This window comes from Cinclus cinclus, chromosome 8, assembly GCF_963662255.1.
Source record: "Cinclus cinclus chromosome 8, bCinCin1.1, whole genome shotgun sequence".
Lineage (NCBI taxonomy): Eukaryota > Metazoa > Chordata > Aves > Passeriformes > Cinclidae > Cinclus > Cinclus cinclus.
Window position 1 is genome coordinate 6,463,684 of NC_085053.1, and position 26,712 is coordinate 6,490,395.

At 39.6% G+C, this 26,712-nt stretch overlaps 1 protein-coding gene across 2 annotated transcripts in view; it reads right to left on the bottom strand.

Moving 5' to 3' along the window:
- Positions 1 to 26,712, bottom strand: part of BRINP3 (BMP/retinoic acid inducible neural specific 3) — a 174,880-nt gene that overhangs the window by 63,689 nt on the left and 84,479 nt on the right. Inside the window, exons 2-3 of one of the 2 annotated variants that reach the window (XM_062497393.1) lie at positions 20,021 to 20,211; positions 10,954 to 11,144 (exon numbers count right to left, since the gene is read on the bottom strand). In XM_062497393.1, coding sequence (XP_062353377.1) covers positions 10,954 to 11,144; positions 20,021 to 20,211 — 382 coding nt within the window. The remainder of the gene's footprint in view (positions 1 to 10,953; positions 11,145 to 20,020; positions 20,212 to 26,712) is intronic. The other variant, XM_062497394.1, reaches the window with a different exon arrangement.

Here is a 26,712-nt window from a genome sequence, read left to right on the forward strand (position 1 = left end):
TTGAAGAAGAGATGACAGTGAAGTTCTCTAACAGAGAAAAAACAGAGTTAGCAAAAATGTAATAAAAATGGAGTACTTTGTTTCAGTCTCCATTTAGCTACTTCTGCTTGCCCATACCTTACTTAAATTAACACTAATATTATTTTTTCTCAGCTTTTATTGCCTAAAGAGACGGTTGAGCAACAAACAGTAAATGAAATCTATATATTTGGTTTAAAAGATAAAACTAGAAACAGAGAGAGTAGTGCAGATACAAATTAAAATTATATTTCATGTTCATAAAAATCTCAAGGTATCTGTAGAAAGCAACACCAAAGATGCCTACTTAAGAAAAACCCAATTTCCAACTTTCCATCCTTTTCCAAACATAATCCCATTATTTTATAAAGGACAAAAGGCTCTGAAGAAATTTGGCGGCTCATACTGTACAGGTTAAATGTCTTTTTACATTTAACCCAACTGCAAAATCTCATGCCAGGACTTCCTGAGAGTATTGGGTGCAGGATTTGTATCTTCATGGACCAATTCCAACAGGCAATGCTGAGGCCACTGGGATTTTTCACTGCGTCCACATTAGTTTCAAGAAGACAGAATGATTTGCCCATTTATAATACTCCCAGACATTATTAGCCATTATAATACTGCAGATGATTGGAATTTTTATTTTTTTTTATGTTGGTAATGTATGAATAAAAATATAGTTCTTGCTAAATCTTGTTGAAAAGCTAAAATGTTCCTTTTCTTTTTGAGATGTTAGGAAAAAGATCCTCTTGATAAATATAAAAATTATTTTTGGATCATATGAGAATGTTATACCTTTAATGTGGTTAGTTTTTAAAATCAGGCATATACTATTTCTAAGAGAAAAAAAAATAAAAACCCAAACTTGTGACAAAGAAAAAAAGTGATGTGATAACATGAGGTCCTAAGAATATGAAAGACATTTAAAGTCTTGAAACTTAAAAATCAAAATTAAAAGGGCAAGTTAATTAATGACTCTATTTTCCATAGAAATTTTACCTTTGATTTTACATTTCTGTGCAATTATAAAACTTATTTGCAATATTCCTTTCAGCAACGTCTCTAACAATTCAATAATTTGAACTGCTTCCAGGTTTTATATTTCCTGCCCAGCAGCTCCTGAGTTATTTGTGCTGTCCGTGGCACTCCAGCTCGGAACACCCTGCACCTCACAGGACATTTCTCATGTCCATTTTATTTTGCCATCAAACTCCCCCTCCTGGGGTTGTCATCCCAAGCTCTCACAAGGAATCACATTAGTGTCCATAACGTGGGTGTCTGCCTGGCTCACAGAGATGTGTGCAGGGATTTATTTTTAGGTTATATCCTCATTACTTCCCACCCATTTATTCCGTCCTGTAAATGATTGCAACACTTTTGCCCTTTCTGTCTCATTGGCACAGCCAACTCTCCATTTACAGTTTTGCTAAACTCTTGTTTTTATGCAACTGGTTTTTAGTGTGTTTTCCTGTGTCTTTGCAGACCTACTTACAGACCAGGCAGCTGCAACTGATCTATAATTTAATCATTAAATCCCTATCAGTTGTTCAAGCTAAAGGGAATTCAACTTCGCTAAATTTGTGTTTAGAGAAGAAAACCAACTTAATACTGAAGCTTTAAACTTCATTTCATATGGCTGCTTCATTCATATGGAAAGTTCTGTCTGAGAACCTGGTGAGTCTCAATATTGTTATTTCATGAACTAAACGAGAAGAAATATTTTAATGTACAGAAGACTGCTCTTAGAATTAGGCTCTGAGGGCAGCGTTACTCAGACTGACTGCTGAGCCCAGCTGGACAATCCTTCACATCATCCTGATTCATGGGAATAGAAAGACCTATCAAATACCAAGACCCGTTCATTAAAACATACATGAATGTGTCCTACTATGGGTAGGAAAAAAATATTTAGAATATAGAATATAGGATCTTGTCCAAGGGGTTTTATTCATCCCTTTCTGGTCCTCACATAGATGAGCCAATGGCAAGGGCAAAGAATGATGTGTCATAAGGGCAAGTGTATTTCTTCCGTCATAAAAGCAGAAAAAGAAAGAGCCACAGGTCCTATGAGCACAAGAATCTAGGGAAGGAGAGAAGTTCATAAGGAAAAAGAGGAAACCTATGAAAAGAAAGCAACACTTATTATCAGGACTGTGGGGCCCTGAGGAAGTGAAAGGACTTTGTTCTGCTCAGAACCGACAGAATCTCAACCACCTGCATGCTTTGCTTTGTTTCTGTGCAGTTTTGAAGAGGATCCATTAAAATATTTTTCCTGTCATGCTTCAGTCTACTTAAGTAGAGTTTTTTCTTATTCCAATTCTCCGTTTGAAACACCACATTCACAAGAATACTGAGCCAATGACAGAAATAAATATGCCATGAAACATGTACCATGCCACATGTACCATGCACCTCTTACTATGTGAGGTAGGACATTCCAAATATCTACATGTCCAGCTCTTTTCATGGTATGGTAGGTGAAAAGCCTTTTAACAAGAGGGTTTTTTCTCTTTTAATTGAATAATTTTATTTAAAGAATTTAATTTAATTTAATCAAAGGTCTTGCACATGTAAATATCTGGATTAAATTAATATATGTCACTGTATATTTTCTTCATGCTCTTTTGCTTCTCAGAATGTTTATCTCATATGTATGCAAAATTATTTCTAAGCCATTACACAGTAGTATCAGGGCAGAACTCTCAGGTCACACACTACAGACTTGTCAGCTTGGGATATTTGCATCAAGGAAGGACAGATCGTCCCCAGTGTAAGCCAATACCAAAGTAAGATAAGCAGACCAACACATTTTATTTTTTATGTCTGAAGGAACATGGGCTACTTATTTCTGTCATTGGCTCAGTATTCTTGTGAAGGTTGTGTTTCAAACAGAGAATAAGAGTAAGAAAAAACTCTACTTAAGTAGACTGAAACATGACAGGAAAAATATTTTAATGGTCCTCTTCAAACCATTTTCTCTATTATTGTCAAGGTTTTATCATCATCTAATTTTGCACATTAAGAATTTTATGAAAAGATGAAGAAAATACATGGAGTGATTTTTTATTTCCCAGACTCTAGATACACTTGAAGAAGATAAAATTAAATTTGCTTGCAAATTTACATATTATCTGAGAGACTCCTATAAACTCTGTTTGGTGGAATTATTATAAATGTTAGAAAATTCTGAACTATTATTACCATGACACAAAAGGACCTCTTTATTATTTCTTTTCATATTACTTTCAATAAAATTCAAAGGAAGAATATCCAAAACCCATGAAATGTATTAGCTGTTCCCTGGCAATTACAGGGTTACATTGGGCTATCCAGGGAAAGATAATGAATAGCAGTTTATCAAACTGGGAAGATGGTAGCTGAGGCTGACTTGTGGAGACCCTGATCTCAGTGATGAGATCAGGTGAATGAAGAGACTTCAGTGGTGTTTATTCCTTGCATAAGGTCAGAACCTCACTATGAAAAATTAGAACCACTTTTTATTTCGCTTACTGGGTTCTGCTACAAAGCCTGTGGAACAGTGATGAAACTTCCAAACTTTCAGGCATTAAAGATCTGAAAATAATGATCACTCCATAGTGTAGAAAGTCTCCTGTATGAATAATGGAGCCTCTCTTTAACCCAGCTCTGCTTCATCATGTGGAGGCATTACATGCATTATCTTGTAAGAGATTATATTATAGTTTTGCTGTCAGACATGCAAATTCTGCTGAAGCTCTGTGAGAAGGTCTATAAGGTAAAAATAACAGTGAAATGCAGAAGACAGCAATGATATAAGTCTCAGTGCCAGTCAGTTGTGAAGGATTCCCACACAAGAGATTTTTTCACAATAAATGAATAGATTGAAGGGGATGATTGAAGATTGAATCATAAACCATAATAACAAAACATGCAAAAATGTATTACAGCCAAAAATTCTCTAGGAAAAATAATATAAAAATTGAAAACTTTCCACAGTCTTTTATTATTCTCTAAGATGGTTTCTTCTTATGCAGAGTCTCTATTCATCTGAGATATTCTTCCTAATCTGACCTCTGTGTTCATGCAAGCTATTTATACATGCTACCTCCTATTTGTGAGAGCTCAGAGGCTGGGAAATGTTCTGTGAATTTTATAGTCCTTGCTTGACATTCTCTGACCTGCTGGCAAGGAGTAGCTGCCAATTAGAGGGTGGAGGACAGGCAGAATGCTGAAGTTTCCCAAGTCATACACAAGCCAGCCAGAACAAAGATCAAACTGAAACCTGTACAAATCTGAGTGCCTCCAAATTCCTGCTGGAATGCTCTGTCTAACTGCACAGTTCAATATGTTCATTGTGGAGCTCTCAATACTAAAACCCTTCTCTATCATCTGGGTTTATTTACTTTAATTTCACTTTTTTAAGGAGTATATATAAAAAAAAAGTCTATGGAATATTTAAGGAACTGTATTGTGAATTGTTTATAGGTTTTTGACAACTGGGATAGCAAGTGTTGTGTGAGTGCAGTTAAGGTTTCTCATTTACATATGTATATTTATAGATTGCTCTGCGTTTGGCAGTCCTCAACTCTCTGTTTGTTTTTTACTCTTCTCTCTTGACTAAACTCATAACTAATAGAAACTTCAATTTGTTTTGCTCCATCATGCAATGTATTCTGTCCTAATCTCTTGTTGCTTTGTGGTGTTTTGGGGTTTTTTTATTAAGTGGAGAATACTTTTCCAGAATCTTTCCAAAATGCTTATCCAAGCATCTCTATTGTGTGTTACTGTATTGTTCTGAAAGCAGCTCACGTTGTGTTGGCAATGAGTGGGTGATGTTGTAACTCCTCGTACTCATTACTCCTCTGCACACACTGCTGCAGAGATAACCAGAGTGTAGCTGCTACTGGGGGCTGCTAAGACACATCTTTAATGAGTGTGCCATGCTACAGCTGCTGTGATGGACCGTGGCAGTGATGCTGCCGAGTGAGAATTGAGAGTGGTTAGAGCAATGTTACAGCCTTAGCTTCCTGCTCTGGGTCTGGAATCACAGCATCCCAGACTTTTTTGGGGTAGGAAGCCCATCCAGTCCCACCCCCTGCCATGGGCAGGGACACCTTCCACCAGCCCAGGTTGCTCCAAGCCCCATCCAACCTGGCCTTGGACACTTCCAGGGATCCAGGGGCAGCCACAGCTTCTCTGGGCACCCTGTGCCAGGGTCTCCCCACCCTCACAGGGAGGAATTTCTTCCCAATACCCCAGCTAATCCTGCCCTCCTTCATCTTAAAGCCATTCTCCTTTCTCCCATCACTGCTTGTCCTTGTCAAAAATTCCTCTCCAGCCTTCTTGAAAGCCTCCTTTAGATATTTTAGGTTGTCCCCCTCCTTTTCTCTCACTCTCTGAAATATTGAGGGCTAGATTTTCACAGAAGTTGTGCTGGTTTACTCCTGCTCAAGAACTAACCTCTATGTTACCTTTCAGTGAAAGCAGCGCTGGAGATTCAGTTCAATTAAAACTCAACTGTCCAAGTGAATTAAAGGGTTTTTAACATCATCGCCTTAAATTCCTCAATAAGATATTGAAATAGATACCTAACCTTTCACGTGGCATATTCTTAAAATCAGTGAATAGTGAACACATAGCAGTCACAAGATACCTTGCTAGACCTATGGTGAATTTAATCCAAAGATCTCCAACAGTTTTCACATTAAAAAAAAGTATGAAACCTCAGGTATTTAATTTTTTATAGTGACACAAACACAAATTTCATCCTGTACAGTAGAAGATGGTACAGAGACTTCTTAGCTACCTTTGGGTGATGCCCAAAGTCTAATTGCAGGCCCCAGTCTGGCAAGATAAAATAATGATCCAAATTTAAATTTAAAATACATACCTAGTCATATTAACTGCAAGCTGGGTTTGCAAAGCTCTCAGTATTGAGTGAGATTTCTAAAGACACCTGCAAAAGTATTCAATTCTCACAGAAGTTTCAGGGAAGAAAAACATTCAAGATCACAATTCCTACATTTTCCCTAACATTTAACTCCCCCTTGGAAAAATATCAAGCTTTGGTCTTGTATGAAGGTAGTCTGATTTCCCGGGGTAGTGGAGAACTTGGCATTTCATAATGGTCCTGAGCAATACCTGTCCCTGGAAATCTGTCCTGTTGGCTTTTCTTTGACATTCCTGTGTCACCAAACCTACACAACAGGGAAACCCCAATTTTTTATAAGGATCAGTAGTTCCCGGCTCTTAATTTTGTGTATTGTTACAATTAAATTAACATTTATATTTCATTTCTTCAATGAAATCAATAAAACCCTGCTGTCACAGGACTTTCCAAACAATGTTTCTAACTGTGATTTTATACTTTAAAGCTGTTGCTGGGAAAACTTTTTTTCCCAGTCTCTACAAGGTTTAACAGCTGTAAAGTATTAAATGCTATCCACAAAGTGAATGGATAAAGTGAGGGCAAGAGGGGTTCGAGATCTGGATTTCAAAAGTTTCCCAAAAATTTTCTGTTTATACAAAACTGTGCAAACTATTGAGATTTAGAATTTGCCAGAAATCTGACAAAAGCTCAAGGCTTTATAATATTTCAGCATTTCTACTTTTGATTATGGAAATTACTTGAATTCACGGAAAAAAACATGCAAATAGGAGGTATAAAGGAAAAAAAATTGAACCAAGCAAGTTTTTTCCAGACGAAACAAAGAAAACAGAAAAATTAAAGGCTGTATTTCAGTCTGAGGTTTGAGTGAGAAATTATTTTTCATTGCACTTAAGTTTCCCCACTAATAGCCCACCATGAGTCATTGATGGGTTAATTATAGATAATCAGATATAGTTACAACCAAAATAGTGCCCTGTTCTTTGTAATCTCAACTTCTCAGATAAAACAAAATGCTTAAATCTCTCATAGCAAAGAAGAAAAGTGGTTTGAGGAAAGTAAAAAGCAAATTGCACAATAAAATTAATTGGAATTAAAATTAATTGGAATTGGGCACATTCTCAGGAATGTTTATTCTTTCTGAGTCAGATGGAATAAATGGGCTGTAAATAGCTGTAAATAGCTGGTAGAAAACTCAATTTATGCATCTGTTCTTCTGTTGCCTCCTGTTCCTTGGTTGCACTGTGGCTGTCCCAGAACTGTTTGGACTCTACAATAACACCTCTGCTGTACTCATCTGGCACAGCTCCCACAAAAGGAGGTGTGTTCTGGGATGGAAGACAATGTCCTCCAAGAGACAGCTATGGAGCAGCCTCACTTCATTAATGGCAATGCTATAACATAACTGTGTTTATAATTTTACAGAATGCAGTGAGACTATTCAGTAATATTTAATTTACTGTTACCAAGGTTGTTTTTCTGCACAGTTGTTTGGATTCATTGCAGAAGTTTGTTAGGGACCGTGCTGGAATTACAGCTTGTGGCAAACGGAAATCGTGGTCATCTGAGAGGAGCACGCTGCTGTCTCCCCGAAGTGGGGCTCAGGGTGAAGCAGGGTGAAATCCAGATGTACTGTGCACAGCCCCCTTCCACCCACCCACAACCACAAAGGTCTCTAATGAGCTGGTGGGAGTGAGGTCCCACCACCCAGGTGAGCTCAGCGGGGTCATTCTGCCGGTGGGCAGTGACAGGACACGGCGAAAAATAATGCTGCCTTTATTTGCATTCTGCTGCCTTTATCTGCATTCTGTTGCCTTTATCTGCATTCTGCTCCCACAGCCTGGCAGGGTTTTATTAGACAAGAGCAGAGCACACCCCATCATCCTAATAGGTTGTTAATAAGGAGAACCAACAGCCACCCGTGCAGCTGAAGAGAGGTTTTCGTAGGAAAACGCCTCTAAAATGAGCGTGCCAAGGAAGTGATGTAGGACATGCCATATTTCAAACACAACAGGCTGCATGTTCATGTAAATGTTATGCAAATGAGAAGAGCCCTCAGGCACCTGGTGAGGTTCCAGCCAGGCCCTGGAAGCTCCAAACTGTTGATTTAGTACATGAGCCTTAGCACTTGCAGAAAATTGCATGTGCAGAAATCATATTGAAAGAATGTATGTGTGAGGGACTTTGAAATATATTAAATATTGATACGAGCTATGGGCTCTTCCCATGGGCATTTTGATTTCCAGTCAGCAAATGTTGCCACGGGATGATATTACCTTTTTTAATGTGGAATAAACAGTGGATTGGCTGCGTGATTAATGCAAAGTCTCCATCAGCACGAGCAGCAATGCTACTTTTAAGGACAATTATGTCATGAGTAGTAGGAGAAACAAAAAAAAATTACAAGAAAGGACACAATTAATGTAGCTATTTGTTTAGAAGACACATCATGTGCGGATAAAAATTGTCCTTCTTCTAAGAGAAAATCTGCAATTTTTTTTCATAGAAATAGAGGAAAAAAAAGAGGTGTGAGAGTGATGTATTTTACTCTGAAAAGGGATGCTTATAATGATTTGGGGGAAAAAAGAAGGAACACATATTGGCTTTGTTTGGGGGGGGGGGGGGGGGGGTTATGTGGTTTTGGAGGGAAGAAATAGTATTTACCATCTCTCTTCTCAAATAATATTTTAGAGGTGTCCCAGCCATCAAGATAGCTGTCTCTGAGCATTACAATCAGAAAAATATGTTGATGTGCAAGCAGTTGTGCTATTTTTCCCTAACTCCTGCTGCAGTTTCAGATTGCCCATTGTCACAGAAATGCGACAAACAATACGTCAAACAGCAAAGCAAATTATTACTGTTCATTTCAAAGCCCCAAACTCTGGGAACTTCAGTGGCAGATTTCATTTGTGCACCAGAGTACTCTGATTTAACTGCAAATGTCAGGGGTTTTGATTTGTGTTAAGGCTTCTCTGCTCCATATCATATTTTTGTTTGGTTAGTTTATTCAAATATGCATTCCCAACCTGGCAGTGATGTTCTTCCTAGTAAGAGCATGAGTTATTTGAAACATTTTTGATATTCTCCACTCTCTCTTCCTAAAATATAAACAACTCTTTTTAGCATGGTAGAGTCTAGAATACTGCATATGAAAAAGCCATCCAAAAATAATAAAAAATTACAGTACAATACTAACTAGATTCTGAACACGATTTTTTTGTTCTTATTGTTGCTAACTAGTCAGCAATCAAAAATGATTGATGGGAAAACTAATATTACTTTAGAATTTTAGGGTTTTCTCAACCTGTTGCAATACCTTCATCTTGGATTTCTCTGATGCTGGTCAAAAGGGAGTTATGCCAAGCTGCAAGACCTTTTCTTGGGCTCCTTTGGCAAATCCATCATTCAGAGGAAGGCTTTGAGCAGCACTGTAGTGAGCATGCCAGACACCAGAGGTGCTGCTGTTGGAAATGGTAAAACTTTTAAATTTTTTAACTAACTTTGGTCTAGGGGCCCGTTTGTCTTCAGCCAGGGGAAAGGAATTAGAGGTTATTTTCAAAAGACTGTTGACTGGGCGAGGCCTGATGATCTTAACATCTACAGCCTGGGAATGGCACATGAAGATCTAATTAGCATTGAAGGCAAAGGGACCAATACCCATGAAACCACTACTGAGAATTGTGCAATTTGGGACCAATGAACATTGAATCAGTGAATTTCTCTGGGTGGTGTCTGTGTAAGTGTGTGAAAAGTCTAGTAAAGAACCATGTGTGACGGAAAGATTTACTCTGCACAACCCCAGCAACGTGTGGATGAAATTATCTCTGTTGTAAATCTTGGCCAGAACAACATCCACTGTAGAGGCCTTCCAATGCCTGTCTTTAAGTGCTCCTCCAGTCCATCCTGAACCCACCCTGGAACAACCTGAGGCCATTTCCCCTTGTCTATTACTAGCTGCTTGGGAGAAGACTCTATTCCCACCTCTCCACAACCTCCCAATGCAGTCCTTTCTCCAGGACCAGCTGATGAGATGGGCAGCCTCAACCAGACCCTGAGTTTGTTCTGCTGCACTCTCAGCTCAACTCTGGCACCAGCAGATGATCAGCTGTGAGCTGGGCTGAGCTGTCATGGCACCATTCTGGGATGGATGGGACTTTGGGACTTCCACAGACTAGCAGTCAAACTGAACGTGTGCTGTGGAGCCACAAATTCTAGTTGTATCCTTCTCCCAGTAAAGGCACGTCCAAGGAAGTAAATTTATATTTACTTGAGTAACAGCTAAGGCAGTTGGGAATTGCATCTGGTATCAGGTGTCTTTAGTGAATATCTTGGTTACCAGCAGAAAGATCCAATGAGCAGAAGGAATCCTAAATCACATCTTATATCAAGAGCTTCATAATTACTGCACATTGAACTGCAAGCTACAATTCTGTTTGCCCTTCAAAGCTGGAAATAAACTGGGAGAGGATATTTCAAATGAGTAACATAAGACTAGAGATCTCCTCAGGAGGACAGTTGTTGCTTTATGTCCTACCTGGGGCACTGATCTTGGCCAAACATCCTCCAGTGCTAGGAGTGACCTGCATCAGTCAGCGCAGAGGGTGCTTTGACTGACAAACTGTGCTAAAACTAGTTCGTAACAGAAAATAATACATGTCCATAAAATTGTAGAGCCAAACTGTTCCAAAGGTCATTAAAAAAATAGGCAGAGTACAATAACTATATTTTTTAAAAGAAGAAGAAGAAAAAGGAGTATGAGAAACATAAACCTGTTTGTAGATGGATTGACTGATCACAGGTTCATGAGGTTGTGCCAACGATCAAACACTTCTATAAACACTTCTTTATCAAATTATGTATCATTCATCACTAATATATCTAGTACATCTTTAGACCCTCTTCCACACTAGCACCTTCCTTATAAATTGAACACTTTGATTTGGGTTAAAAAAAAGAGAATAAAACCGATTATTTTGCTGACAACTGCTAATCAAACCACACTTCCCCTGAGGAGCAGCTGGTGAAGTGGGACCTTCCCCGGAGGTGTGTCCTGGAGCTGTCCCTACCTTGATGGCTGTGGAGGCGATCTGGATGTGGTGCAGCCGGCGCAGGGTGCTGTCCCTGTCGATGAAGTAGGAGGCTGCCAGCTGGTGCAGGGTCTCCAGCGTCACCACAGAGCTGTTGGTGCTGGGGTCGCTCCCTTCCGACCTCTTGCTCAGCTTCCGTTTGTCCACAAAAATTGTGAGTGACTCCTCTCCTGGGCAGGGAAACAAGCCCCAGCAGGCATCAGCAACGTGAAACAGTACAGAGAGATTTTGTAGACATTCGACTCGAAGCACGTATAAAATATGTTTATTTACAAGGTCACTTCATACATTCATTCTGTAGTGCTCTATGTTAGCATAAAAGAAAATGAAACCAGTGTAATACTGGAGGTGTTTGTTTCCTTCTCTTTTAACACCTATCATAGCTGATTTTAGAAGAAAGGCACCTTGTTACACCTTGTTATGAGCAACCATGTGCTTTCTAATCAATTTGGCAGTGCCTGAAATCTGATAGAACAGTTGCCTTGAACCAAGTTTCTGTAACTGAAAAATATGGGGGTTTCAGAAAGTTGCTGTTTTTCCAAGGGAAAATAGAAGTGCCAGCAACTTGTGTTGTGGATTTCTCACTTCCTGTCTTTTTATAGAGGCATGGATAAATACTGCTCAATTCAGAAATTTTAATTTCTATAAGACTATTGAAACCCAAAAATCTGACTTGCTTAACTTGAGTGAGCTCTTAGGAGCATTTCCATAACACACCTACTAATATGGTCAAATTTTCCATGTTTATCATCAAGTTAATGGATATATTTTCCTGTGTTTCAGGCTCAGCAAGAATTAATTCATTTAGTAAAGTGTTTAGGCAAACCCTTTACATGACAAAGCAAATTGGAAAAGTAATTTCTGGACCCGTCATTTTCTTCTGTGCAATTTATGTCCAAAATAAATTGGACAGAAGATAATCTCCTCACTCTCTGAGTGTGTGTTTGGTAATCTGCATTCTTCAACATTTAGCTCAACAATTGATTAATAATGTCATTATACCTGCATTTCAGGTGCTGAACAACTCCACTGAGTGCCTTTTCCTAGCTCCTGGAAAGGAAGTTACCCTGCTATGGTCTGACTTGCCACTTATGCTACTTTCACTACTCGCCCATCTGCTGCAGTGGCTCTGTGCCTGTGCAGAGAGGATGGGATGCCAACTTCAGATGGGTTTATGTGCCAAAAAGTAATAGCTTCAGGATAAAAATCTAGGATGAAAACATGACATAATCTTTAAAGGGAGCTAATCTTGGTGGTGAGCAATGCTAAGTGAGGAACATGTGCCTCTGTGCAGGAGATCACATTTTGACTTGCAAAATTTGTCTTTGGCTAACAAAAGAACACTCCTTGCTCCCCAATGTATATTGTTTCCCAATCTCTCAGAAATTCAGAGAACAGTCAAGCCCTTCAGACCTTACATAGGCAAAAATGGCATTATACAGGAGCTTTTTATCTAATTAGACCTGCAGGGTTTGTCCAGAATATTCCTTTTGTTCTGGAAAGAGCAGGTGGCTGTTCCAGCTGGAGCTTACCTCAGTTTCCACCACTACATTTATGCTTCTCCTCCTACAGTCTCCTAATGGGTCATTATTTTGTGCATGAAATCATCAGTGCAGGGATTAATTGCCCGAAGCTCCAGAGAACCAGGAATTAACACAGCCTCCTTAAGTACCATGATTTCCCCACCCAATTATTTAATCTTTCTGCTCTAATATGTAGACAAAGGTTCACAACTGCCATGAGGAGGGAACTGGGAAAGCACTGCAAACTCTAATGGCCTGTCCTCTGAGAGAAATATTCCATCAGACCCTGCTCTAGGTTTCAGCTTTGCTGGCATTTAACGATGCCCATGCAATAAAACCTGACTTGTCACAACCTGCCATGTGACTCCAGCCAGGATGAAAGATGTTTCTGGCATGAAAAGCAATGGAATGGGCTGAGATTTGAGCCAGGGACCGTGGGCCTTGTGCAGATGTTTGTAGAGCTGCAAAGACTTGGTTTAGAACAGATATTAGGAAAAGAACTGTTCCCTGTGAGAGTGAGGAGGCCCTGGCACAGGGTGCCCAGAGAAGCTGTGGCTGCCCCTGGATCCCTGGAAGTGTCCAAAGCCAGGCTGGACAGAGCTTGGAACAACTTTCTCCAAGGATGCCTTCCAGCCCAGACCATTCCACGGTCCTGTTGTATCAGAGGTGACAACATCAGAACTCCAAGTGTGAATATTGTGCCAGCGACCAGTTCCAGCTGCACACATTAGGTGCAAAATTTTATTAGCAGCTTTCTCTCCATGTTTTCCCCTTTTCCAGAGGTCCGAGCTAGTTTATTTAGATTAAAGTGGCTTGTGCAAGGTCTACCACCTCTCCACTGAAGATATAATTAATTGTAAGGGTAAAGAAAACAAGGACTTAAAGCTACAGAAAATCTCTGGGAAAGATTTTTTAAAATACATATATATTTTTAAAGTTTTTTGTGCTTCATTATCACAGATTCATAGATTCTGGTTTGAGTAGGAAGGGACTTTTAAAGACCATCCAGTCCCACCCCTTGCCATGGGCAGGGACACCTTCCACTGTTCCAGGTTGCTCCAAGCCCCATCCAACCTGGCCTTGGACACTTCCAGGGATCCAGGGGCAGCCACAGCTTCTCTGGGCACCCTGTGCCAGGGCCTGCCCACCCTCACAGGGAGTTGAAGGTGGTGTTGAGATATTCCTAACATCCAATCTGTGTGTCCTCTCTTTTAATTCAAAACCCTTCTCTCTTTTCCTATCTGCCCATGCACAAAAATAATTCTTTCTCTGTTTTATAAACCCTCTTGAGTCCTGGAATGATACAATAAGGTCTCCCTGGAGCCTTCTTTTCTCCAGGCTGAACAACCCCAGCACTCCCAGCCTGTTTCTTTAGGAAACCTTCTCCAGCCCACAGAGCGCCCACTGCACCTTGTTCTCATGTAAACACATTTGACTGATCTGTATTAGTCACTAGTAAAGACGGTGGGGCTCCTTATACTTCAACAGAATTCTGCTGAGTTTTATTATTAAAAGAGAGTTTGTTGAGTTTTGTTCACATTAAAAAAAATCTCAGCCTTTTTCCCATTCCCTCGGACTCTCCAGGAGCAGACAGCAGAACTGCAATAAAATCTCCCATTTCAAAAACAAACAAACAAACCTTGAAAAAGGACAGGGTTGTGTGTAGTGGTGCTTTACTTTGATTAGAACATCTCAAGAAAAGAACGCTTGGAACATGTCAGAGTTATCACATCATCTTATTTGTCTTGTCCTGCTTGACCCTGCACTTTCCATGGCAGCTGCTGCTGGGTTTGTTCTGGCAGGAAGGATCCCCTGGCACCCCCAGCACTGCAGCTTCTGTCCCCATGCCCTGACACATAGGTTTGGGTTTCCTTTGTAACCAGCCTGAAATTACTTTGACTATTTTCATGGCATCTCACACAAGAGGTCCAGGCTCATCACCAGCATTCCCGGGCATTGTGCTACCAGCAGGTGCCATCAGGGGCAGCTCAAAAATATTTGTGGCCCAAAAGAATTTTTCATGTGTCAGACTTGATTGAGCTCTCGCTAGAAAACGTGGATTGCCCCATACATCAGTGCTTAGGCACCCATGTCCCAGCAGAACTGTGAAAGGGCTCCCTTCAGCATCCAGAGCTCCAGGGTTTGGGAAGTAACATTGCCGACTCTGGTTTGGGGAAGACAATCTCAGTTTTAAGTTCATTTGGAGAAAATTGAACCCATGCCAAAAGAGACTCTATTGACACATTGAAAGCATGGGTGAACCTTGTTTTTCACTGGTGACTGTCTGCCACTGTAAAGCAGGCTAAGAAGAAATCCAAGCCTCAGCTAAAAACAAATGTTATTTAGAAAATTTTTCAAGGTTATGCATTTTAAGAACTGAAAAGGGGTAATGACAGTGAACACTTACAAAACATGATTATTCAGCATCAGATCCTCCCAGCTGTGCTTTTCACAAGCTCTGAAAGCAGCATTGGGTCTCCTTCCCAAAATCCAAGAGACAGTAAACTTCACTTTCTCAGGTTAAAAGGAAGTAGCATGGAAACACTAAGTTATGCTCACCAAACAATGCCACATAGCCCAACGGGTGGTTCAAGAAGATCTCATCATTACAAGGATGTTTTATTTTCATCTAGGGGCTGTCACTGACAGATAATTACTGCAGGGGCAAGGGACTCATGTTCATGCTCTTCACTGACCTTGCCAAAATGTCCAGCACTGTCCCTATAAGCCCTGCAAGCTCATAATTTAACTTTCAATTCCTACTAGGTTTATAGGAGCATATTGTCCATTATATATACTTATAAATTCAACTAGCTCCTAACTGACATGCTGTTAAAATAAATAAATAAATAAATAAACAAATAAAATAGGTATATAGAAATTTACCCAAATATACAACCCATCTCTGGCCATTTAGATGTAAGACTTCTAAATAATAGTTGGTAAGTGGCATTCAGAAATTAGAAATAAATTTTGTGTTTGTCTTAAGAACATAAAAACATATTCATGAATCATTTAAATTTAAAATGCAAATCTCCATCAACATGGTGGAATTGGAATAATGCTGTAACAGCTGTAACTAAATATAACCAGCTATTGAAGGAGTAAATATATTTTGTTATACATAACAATACATATTCATATGATTTAAATACTTAGTGCTATTTTCTGCCTCAGTTGTTGAGAGCTTGTTTGCCTGTACCCACATCTTTGGAATAATAAAGGGATTATGGACCTTAATGTTTCATATTTTCATCTGTAGACTGGGAAGTGGTAGGAAAAGGCAGTGATCCAAGCAGTTCCCATCACTTCATGTCACAAAGAGAGGAAACAAGAATAAAAGGACAACACTCCGAGGTAGCTATAGCTGAGTATAACCCACAGATGCCTACTTAGAGCTCTCTCTTCATACATATAAATGTATATTCCACAGGATTAAGGGTCCTGAAAGGTTTCTGGTTGAATAAAATACCTCAGCTACCACCTAAATAAGTACACCTAAATAAATACACCAGCTTCTACTAGCTAGTGGAAAATATATTCCTGTCTGGATCGCCAGAGCTACCATTAGGGTTTTAACAGGTCATTTTCCCAAACTTAAGCAGATGCTGATGGAAATGCACAGGCTCAAAAACTATATAAATTAATGTCAGGACAGATGCGGTATCATTTCCGTGGTTCAAGTGAATAACAGTGCACGTTAATTCCATACACACCATCTGTTTAAGGATTTAAATTTTTTCTTCATTAAGTAGACGGGAGAGGAAAGAAAGTTAATGTATTTTGCGCTTTTTTCCCTCCCTTTAGCTTCCATAATCTTAAATGCTGGGGAATTTACGTGCCCAGGCAGGGGGTGTGACTGGTGTTTGCAAGACTCATGCAAAATTTTCAAGTTTCTTTCTCACATCAGTCATTTGAGACTGTCCTCTCCTTCCCTTATTTGCCACCAGTTTGTATCTTACCTTGAAAGAGTGTTATGGAAAGCAAAGATCAAACCAGCAGTTAGTGTAAGGGCTAATAAATCCTTCAGAATTCATTGAGATTTACTGTTTTACACCACCTGGCAATTCCCCCCCCCATCTCTGCGGGCAGAATAAATGCTGCAGGGGAATGTTAATGTGGGGCAGAAAGCCTGGCACTCCTGGAAAAGGAAAGGTGTAACCATCACACTTGCAGGGCTGCAATCAGTGGAGAGAAGCTGGGGTCCAGCTCATCTGCCCACACCTGTTAAGGCTGTTTTTGTTTTAAAGACAAAAATGCCTCTTTTCCTTCCCAATCACAAAGCCTACAACAACACCAAGGGCTATTTCCTGACCCAGGGAGCTGAATGGATTGATGGTCTAGTGATGAACACCTTGAGCAAAGATGACTGACCATAGCCGTAAAAATAAACCGACCTGGAACATTTCAGGTGACCACTTAGACAGTTGCCTAACGAGGCTCTCCTTTCATGAGAAGCTTTGGCATTGTCCTGCAAACGGGTTTATTCAGAGCCCTTACCGTGTTTCCAGGTGCCAGGGGGACTTCTTGCATAGCCTGCTGTCTTCCTCTTGCAAAGCACCCAAATCAGCCTCACTTCACCCAAATGCCTGGAACAAGAGCCTATCATCTCATTGTGGTGTGCTAATTATCCTCATCACCAGCTTTATTGCTTTGCTAAATGGCTTTTCCCCTAGGAGCAGCATTAAAGGAATGCCTTTAACACTGGAGGGACTCTGTTTTGTCCTCTTACACTCATCCCACAGCGGTACCCCCGGCTTCCCAACACCCTCCAGCTCCGAGGCTCACATCTTGTTTTTTTGCAGCCCATTAAAGTGTAGTTCCAGCAAACTGAACCATCACTGCATGTTATTGTGGGCAGGCAAAAGAGAAAAGTATAAAGGCAAAACAAAAGGAGGGAAAGTGATACTGAGTGCTCACTCCTATGGGTCACACAGGGTCCTTCAATCATGCAGCTTGTTATGGACTTTGGCCTTATGTCACTAGGAGATAAAATTTCCATAAGAAATAAAAGCAATGAAAATGTCACTTTCCCCATTATCTTGTGGCAGCAAGAAATATAGAACTTTTTTCCCTTAGTTCTCATCTCTGAATGCCCTTGAGCAGTGTATTTCTGTGTTTGTGCATAAAGACTAGGGAATGTTTCACAAACAACCATGTGCAAAAGTTCCCTTTATGCTCAAAAAGGGAACTTTATGGAAACCAAATGGTCACAGAGGCACACAAATCTTATCACAGCATTGTTCATTTGCCAATTTTTCCTTTCTGTCCCTGAATACAGATGATTGGGGATTCATTAAATAAAAGTACTCTGCACACTCAGTTTGGTCTTCTGCTTTTAGCAAGCTGCATAAGTGGCAAGCTTTCACAATAAAACAACTTGTAATTAAGGGGAAAGTACTAATACATTATTAAAATAATTTTAAAATCTAATTACATTTTAATCAAATGTGGACAAGCATCTGTGGGAATCCCCATTCAATCCAGCCCAAAAAATGAGAACTAACACATCCAGGAAAGCATGGGTTTATTAGCTACCTCATGAAAGCTTTCTTAGAAATTACTAATTCCCTGTAATTATTGTAATTGAATTGTAATTGAACCAATTTTTCAAAGTATTCAGCGCCCATCCCGTGATAATGGAAGGCAGCAGGTATGCCTCAAATCATTCCTGAAAATTGAGATTAGGAACCTAAATCAAACCCCAAGTTAATACAAGAACTGCCTTTGACTTCATTAAGCAGTGACAGAGCCCAGAAGTCAACACTGTCTCTCTCCGAGTGAAAATTTGGGCAGGGCTGTGGCAGCTACTGCATTTTAGAACCTTTCTGAGGTGAGAAAACCATACCCTACCTCAGCTTCCCTGCAGCAAATCCTGAGGCTTTGGGGAGAATACTGAATGACTAAGCTAGAATTTTCAAATGTCCTCTAAGGAAATACCATTAAGCTTTAGTTCCACTAAGGTCCAGAGCTCCTGGAAGACGTCAGCTCCACGGCTCTTTGGTGATCAGTGTGATACTGCTGCTCTTGAATGTAAAGATCAGCTGTGGTCATGTTAGACTGCTCTCCTAGAGCTGCTGGATCCAATTTCACCTTGACAGTGAATTCCATCCCATGGCTGAGGAGCTACTGCTATTTACATTAGTTAATAAATAGCAGATAGGTGGCAATACTGAAAAATAATTTTTACCATTGGATAATCCTTGCTGTAGGACACTTGCTGCAGCCAAAGCTTTAATTCTTATGCTTGTATTTTAAGAAACATTTTCTTTCTCTTCAGCATTTCGTTTTCCTATTTAAATGTGCCATGTGTTCTATTCTCAAGAAATCAGTCATTTATAAAACGTGCATATTTGCATGCAAAAATGAAGTGATTAAAAGAAATTCAGGGAATTTTGCTGCAAATTGCTGGTCAACACATGTAAATTTTTCTTCAAATTTCAATGGTAATGCTGCAGAGGTACTAGTTCCCAAAATAATGGTAGAAATTAGATCTTTATTTTTTAAAATAACTGTAACAAGACAGAAATTCCTCATGTTTCTAGGATGGTTTCCATCAAAAGGAAGCCTCTGTGAGCCATTTGGATTGTTACAGGTCTCAGGTATTAGCCAAGAGAGACTAGGAGGACACTCATTTCCTTTACAAATGGCTAGGATTCAGTTATGAAATGTATTAAAGAAAGCCATTCTTCAGGTGAATAAAGGATTTCAACAAGCCTGTCCTGCTGGAAGGACACTCAATCACCGGAATTATCTTTAATATTATCACCCACGAAGGGATAAAGCTGCATTTCTAAAATGTCATTTCATTGTGCAATGCCTAGATGGGTAATCACAGGTACTAATTATCTTTCATTCAGAACAATTTATGCTCTCCTTTGAACATTAGGCCTCTTCACTGGATTTCTTCAATCCATCTGATGACTGGATCCCAGTTATCCATGAGGCTACCCTTTCCAGATTAGTCTGTGGGGACTGAAAGGTGCAGATTCCATTAAGTTAATGGGAATGACGTGGCAAAGCCTCATCACCCCATCTTGAAAATGCAGTCCCACTGGTTAAATGCAGACTAATTCTAAAAAGGGCAGAGTGACAATATAGGAATTTTCCAACAGACAAAGTAGTTTAAAAGTGTCATAAATTAGAAGATTTGTTGGAAATACTTGATACTTCTTTTCTGGCTCCTATTCTGCCGGACTGCGATGGACCCAGATACTTCTGTAAGCTGTTATTATGTAAATTGTTACAAGGACCACTTACAGAAAAAAAAAAAAAAAAAGTCACTTCCCTTAATGACTTTAGTGCAGAGAAAGACCCCCAAAAGCACCTCAATCTTAGCAACTGGATATCTTCTCCTTTTATGCACAAAATCCTATACACAGCACCAATAAAGAGGAGCCACAAGACCTGCAGACAAAACAGCACTGCCCATCCTGGTGGCTTGGAAAAGGAGCAGCTGTGGCCAGCTCTTTTAGTCTACTCACACCAAGCTCATTCCCAATATTCCCAAGAGTTAACCCTACCTCCCAGGGTAGCTGAGAGCAGGAAATGTGTCCCATATTTCTTGATCAGGTTTTCTGTGATCTGTTGAAGGGTCGGGCGCCGTCCCAGCAGCCTGATGTTACGGAAAAACTCGGGGGCTAGTGGCAGTGGGGAGCCAAGGAAATTTCTTCTTTCCACAGCAAGATTGTTTACTTTCCAGCGGCCAAACTCTCTGCAAAACAAAGCAGTTCTCGTTCAGAGATGTGTCATTCAGACAAATGTCCTTCATTTGCAAACGACTCTGCTCTGCTGAGTAGCTGGGGACCACTCGCTGGGAATTACAAGGGACCCTGACAGTGATACTCTGTCATGTGTTATAGACAGGACAAGTAATGAGGGTTATTTATTAGAAGTGGAGAAAGTACTTCATAATAAAATAATTGTTGGGAAAGACATAAATAAAAACTAAGCCACTTAGGCTGCTGCTGCTCCTGTTGGTTTTGTGTGGTCTCTGAGGCTCTAAAACAACCTGATTTGGCAGAAACTGAAACGAAAGCAATGATTTCCCCCAACGTCGGCCAGATGCAACAAGTATTTTTGTCAGAACAAGGTACATTTTAAAATTGTAACAAGAAAGAACCCATGTTCTTTGTCTATTGATGTTAAGTCACTTAGGTACAGAACTGGATAAATTGGATAGCTTGAAGAAAACACTGTTACACCACATTTAACCTTACTGTGATAATTCCAGTTTTCCATACTTTTGCCTCCATTTTGAGAAGATACACAGACAGAAAACCTGATTCCTAAAAGGTGATGATCAATTGTAATTCAATTGTAAGAGGGATATAAGTGAATTCAAAGACTTGCCCCCTTCCCCTCTCCAAAATAAATCAGTGACAGCAGGGAAAACAAACAAGCTCATTGCACAGCAATAAACACGTCTTTTATTAATTTACTTGCCAATTAAGATACCAGAGAGAGTTATTAGTGAGAAGGACTCATTGTCCTCAAATCTAGACAAGACAGGCAGCCTTGGCAGTAACTTACCTTTTCCCAGATACAGCAATATCTGTTTTGGTTACAGGCTCTGGGAATTAAATGCAAGGGACCCGAGGACTCTGCCTGAGCCACCACTTTGTTGAGTCTTTTGTACAGCCACATCAATTAGGTTCCTCTTAGACAAGGCTGTAGAAAAGCGAAGAGTTTAGGCAGCTTGCAAGATCCTACTTAAGGTCCCAGGAAAACAGAGAGAAATGCTCCCATGCAAAAGTAACACAGAACCAGAAATCAAAGATGCAGGGGGAAAAAAAGAAAAAAATATTGAGGTGAAGATGCCAGAAACAAAGGGTTGCCAGAGTGGCTGAATGACCAGGGCTGTGTAACACATCCTCAACACTAGGAATTTTTGATACTTTTAAGTCCGCGGTTATTGGTAGAAGCCAGATAAATACATTTTTGTGTAGCCCTTCTGCTTTCCAGCATCCTCCTCTTTCTCTCCCAGATTCAAACTGCCTTTCCTCCCAGACACATTCTGGCAGATGCCACTTTTTAATCAAAAACAAATGTGAAGAATGACAGTCGGGAGAGATTTCTGTAACTTAAATGAAATTTAATACAGTTTACCAGTCAAGGGCATGAAGTTAAACAGATTCCCATAGTTCATAAAGACTCTACACATTGCCTGTGTGCCTAAATTAGTATTTGGGAATTGCTTTCTGAGAGGGGATTTTTCAACTTAATTGTCAGGTTTTGAAGTTCTGTCTCACAACTTTCCTTTCCTTTTAGGAAACTATAAAACCTATAACTTCTATTTGCAGCTTTTATGGAACTACTGTATGTGAGTACAGAGAAATGAAAAAAAAAATTACTCACAAATATTTTTTGCCTGTAAAGTGAAAAAATCCTCATTGTGGATATTGATCACATTAATGCAGACACCAAGAACTGTGAATTAACCTGCACTTTAAATGGAATTTTTAAGTGAAAAACAACACACAAAAAAATAAACCATTTACAAAACAATCATCCTTTTTTAATTGTTTAAATTTTCTGCTTTCTGGTCATATTTTTCATTTGAATACATCAGAAAATATTGGTTAACTGTAGCTCCTGAACAGACCATCAAGACATGCTTGCTTTGGCACCAAGAAAATATTACAAGTTTTGTGTTGTAAAATACATATTTTGTGCCTTGAGGAAAAGCCTTTTGTTCTAAGCTCGCTACCTGAGCTGAGGTTCAAACACAATATGAACAGAAAAGCTACAATTCTTATAAATGACCGTTTGCTGCCACCTCTGATGTGATTTTCATTGTCAGCATTTAAGGACAGAGAAGACCACCCTAATCCCTTCAACCTGCCCCCTTTTTAGAGCAGTCAGAGGAACCTCACCAAATGCCTCTTGCTGTCACACATTTGGGACTGAGAAGAAACTGTTCCCCCAGAAAAACATCTCGACTTAAATTTTCAGGATTTCTCAGAAATCTCCAGCAATCTGTTGTGGTATTTAACTACAGAGAGTGCATTCTATTTTCAGTTTGAACACTGCCAATTCCAATTTCCGATTTTTGGAGCTCTTAATGCATGCTGGGCAACTGAAAAATGTTCTAAATTAGATGCATTCCGTGCAAGTACTTGCAGCTCTTGTTTGAATCCCCTCTTAACCTTGGGCTGAGCCCATTGCCTTCCTTGGTGTCTCTCTGTCAACAATGGGCTCAGATATTATGTCTTACAGCCCTTCTCCACAAACAGCAAGTCCTTTCTTGGAAGGGTTAAACTGGAAATAATGGCCATATCCATAACAAATTCAGAAGAATTTCCAAATTGAGGTTGCCCTGAGCTACTACAAATCCTTCATTTACTGAATCCAAGGACTGGGTTATTCTAGCACTTAGAGAAACTCGCTCGACTTAAACAAATTTGAGTTCTTCCCACAGTTTTTGCTACAGAAGGGTTTGTTTTGCTGTATGCTTAGAGATGAAGTAGGCAAATGCTTTTATAAAAGTTTTGCCATTCTTTTTTGGTTCAGAACATATCAATGGGAACGTTTATTAGTCCAGCAAGTAATCATGCTTTGAAATTCACTGCTGGAGAAAACTATGGAAGATGGAACACTTTTAAATGGATGACAGTTTTACAGTTGTGCCACAGACAGAGCTGAAGCTTTTAGAAATTTTAGAAAACAGCTTTTCTATTTTGCTGAGGTGTTTCTTAAATGAAGTATTTTGGAATATGGACGGATGAAGACCTAAATTCTCTGGGAGAGACACGAAGAAAGTTCATCTCTGAAGGTAAAAGAGGGATGCAGAACACCAAAATTGTCTGCCTGTCTCCAGGAGCATGGACACCTGGATCTGGACAAGGCAGAAGTGATGAACAGCTTCCAGAGCTGAGGAAATATTTCAGACTTCAGAAGGAACTGGGCTTATAAGAATAAAGTGTAGGAGCAAGGTAAAAGCTGGAATGAAGTTCAGGGTGAGCTGTTCTGGTGCATTATTTCCAGCATGTTGAATGGGGAGGTATACACAAATGTTTTCTGGGTCACTAGTAGCTCCTAAAATTAGAGCTGATTTCCCTTTTTAGCAATTTCACTCTAAGTAGAATAATTATCTTCCTTTTTATATGACCCATAAATATGTCTATCTATATACCTATCCACATAATTTCTTTTTTTAGTCTTAATTTCACTTTGCAAGCAGTTTTTACCCCTTCTCTTTTCTTCCCTTCTCTTGTCTTCCCTTCTCTTTCTTTACCTGTTTGTCCTGTAGTCTCTCTAACACGAACCCTCCAGCCCCAAACATTTTGTTTTGTTCCCAGTGTGCATTATTCCACTTTGGAAATCAAGCTCCTGCCATTGCCAAAGGCAGACCAGCAGGTCTGATGGAGTTAATAATCTTACTCTGAGCAGAGAAAATGCTGCTTTCTAGAGCCACTGTGTTCCATTCATCAGAAGAACACCTTCCATGGGGTAGCAGGGTATCAGGGCTGGCTGCTTCTCAAGAAAGCTGATTTTCCACTGAGAGCAAACTGGAGCCATGAAAAGCTTGTTCTTTCCTACTCTTTCTCTTCTTCTGCTCAGTAAAAGCCAGGACAAGGAGCCTCCACGGTGTTCTCAAAGAGCAAATGGCAGGTGCTACCCCCTGTGCTGCCCATCTATTTTCAGCCTGAACAATATGTGATTCAGTGCATGGAGCTCTTTAGTGCTCCAGGCAAAGCCTGCTGTGGAGAAGGATGATGGCTCAGGGTTCCCAGGCTTGCACAAGAGAGGAAATCAGTCAGACTGGCTCCTAGGATGAAGCCTATAATGGAATCATGTCATTATCATAAGTAGTGCCCGAGACCATGGGCAGCATTCTCTCCATCTTCCCAGATATCAGAGCCGTGGGTTTGCACGTGCTGCCACAAATCTGAACCCTGGCTGGTTGGCTGCCGTGGACATGGGAACCCTGGAGCCCAGCAGGGCTGGCTCTCACCGAGTGGACCACAGCCTGGCTCCTACCAGTAGTTCTCTGGGGATGCTAGGTTGAAGCCAGAGAGTCACTGTGGGATTAAAAGAAGCACAGTTTAAAACGCAGTTGTCATTTCAACACTATTTCTTTTATTAATGACATTAAAAGAGACATTTAATCTCAGGAAACCATTAGTGTTCTGACTGGAAAGACCGGTTAGTAAAGTACCATACAGGTTTGGGACAAATATTTATCTTCAAAGAAGCTTAAGTTGCAAGTGGATCTGAAAGGAATCCTAGGGCAGAATAGAACAAGGGCTGTCAATGTCTCTTTTGAGTTACAAGACAGTTTTTTTTTTTCCAAATGTGTACATTAATTGTACACTTGCTTCTATCACTCTATTCATTTCAATACATTTTGAATCTTACAGCATGGGGAGCTATGGAAAGCTCTCCATAAAACATCTAGATAAAGGAAATTTTAAAAATGCCATTGTACTCTAAATTGGTAGTGTGAGGAGATTTGAAATGGGAATATAATCTCTTCCATTGCAGTGACTGAATTGGCCAACAAAGACATTTACTGTGAGTTTGATGGATCCTTCCTAACTACCTAAGGTCAACCACACACAAAACAGAGCCCAGGAAAAAATAACAATGTTAGGCCTCATTTTAAGTAATTTATTGTGTTTTATAAATCAATATTATTGCTGGTAAGTATATATGTTATTGAATAATGTTGTGGCATAATGCAGAGATCACTCTTGGAAAATAAAGCACATATTTCTAATGCAAAAGTGCTCTTGTGTTCCTTTCTCTGAAAGCCTTCTAGATGAGACACCTTCACTCTTGGGTGGTGAGAACATGACTGCTTTGAATGGGCTGGAATGACAGTGAGAGCCCAAATCCAATGTTTTCCCATGTGGCTGCAAGTTCTGCTGTTGGCAGAACAGCTCATTGAGAGAATGTTTGGTGTTTTTCTTCTCCTACCTTCTTTAAAAGCCTGAGGATTTCTAATGCTTGAGGCCATGGCTTGAATAAGGCCAAGATGAGATGAGTATTTTCATTTTATATTAAGTTTCTAATTGCTAGCAGCTCCAAAATAGGAAGTACAGAAAATATTTGCTAGGGGAAAAAATAGACCTTTAAAGAGAGGATTCACCCAGATGTGGACAGATCTAGAATCAGATGATATCCAAGACCGTGTTATTCACAGAATGTCAAGTGAAAAACTCTCCTTACCAGCACAGGTCATAGAACTTTCAATGCCTATTGCAGTTAAACAATGGCCAATCTGCCACAACTTTTACTAAATCCTTCTTATGGTTGATTTTTTTTATCCGAGGTGAAAAAGAAGGGAATTAGTTACATTGTGGATGAGCAGCCTCCTGAAAATCTCTACCTTTGTATAGAAACATGTTAATAGAGAAAAACATTGCAGTATGAGCAAAGTAAACAGAACAACCTCCCTTGATGAAAAGACACAGGTCCTGATATTACAGAGCACATTTATGTCCCTTAACGTTTTCAATTATCTACATGTGGTGATCAGAAAGAAAAACATTCAAGATATAATAAACTCCTTTTAAACATATTTGCCCTCGATGAAAAGGAAAATATTTCTTGATCAACTTTATGCCTGTAATTGTCTGACATTTTGCCAAGGTCAAAACAGAAAGGTTTACTGAACACATTAATTTCTTCCCATATTATTGATTTTTACCTTACAGTGAATAAGCACTAACAGTAGAATTTCTTTTTATCCTAATATTTTTTTTTAATCCTAGTAATTTTTTTCCTTTCTATGCCTTTTTCACCTTATCAGCTTCCTAGCATTTGAAATTCTACTTCCAGAACTAGAATCCATCAGTATCAGCTTCACTATCTTCTTGCATTATGCATATGAAATACATGGAAACGTATTAATGAATTTCAATGAAAAGTACATACATTATACCTAGAATGTACTCAGATATATTTCTTTATTATGACTACTGATAGTCAGATTACTGTGTCAGCTACTGTGGCATCAATGATTTCAAACTTCTCACCTGTCATGAACATCAAAGGGACAGAAGAGGAAGGAATGGACCTTTCCTTTTGTGCATGTCTGATTGATATTTAACCTCTATAACACATGTACTGAAAAATTTCCTCCTCTGATGAAATCCAAGGGGGAATTTTTTTCTGTATCTTGTCCTGTGGCATCGTTTGCCTTCTACTCATAGTTTGTGATTAACTTCTTAACACCTTTGTCAACATTTATTCACCAGCCACATATTCA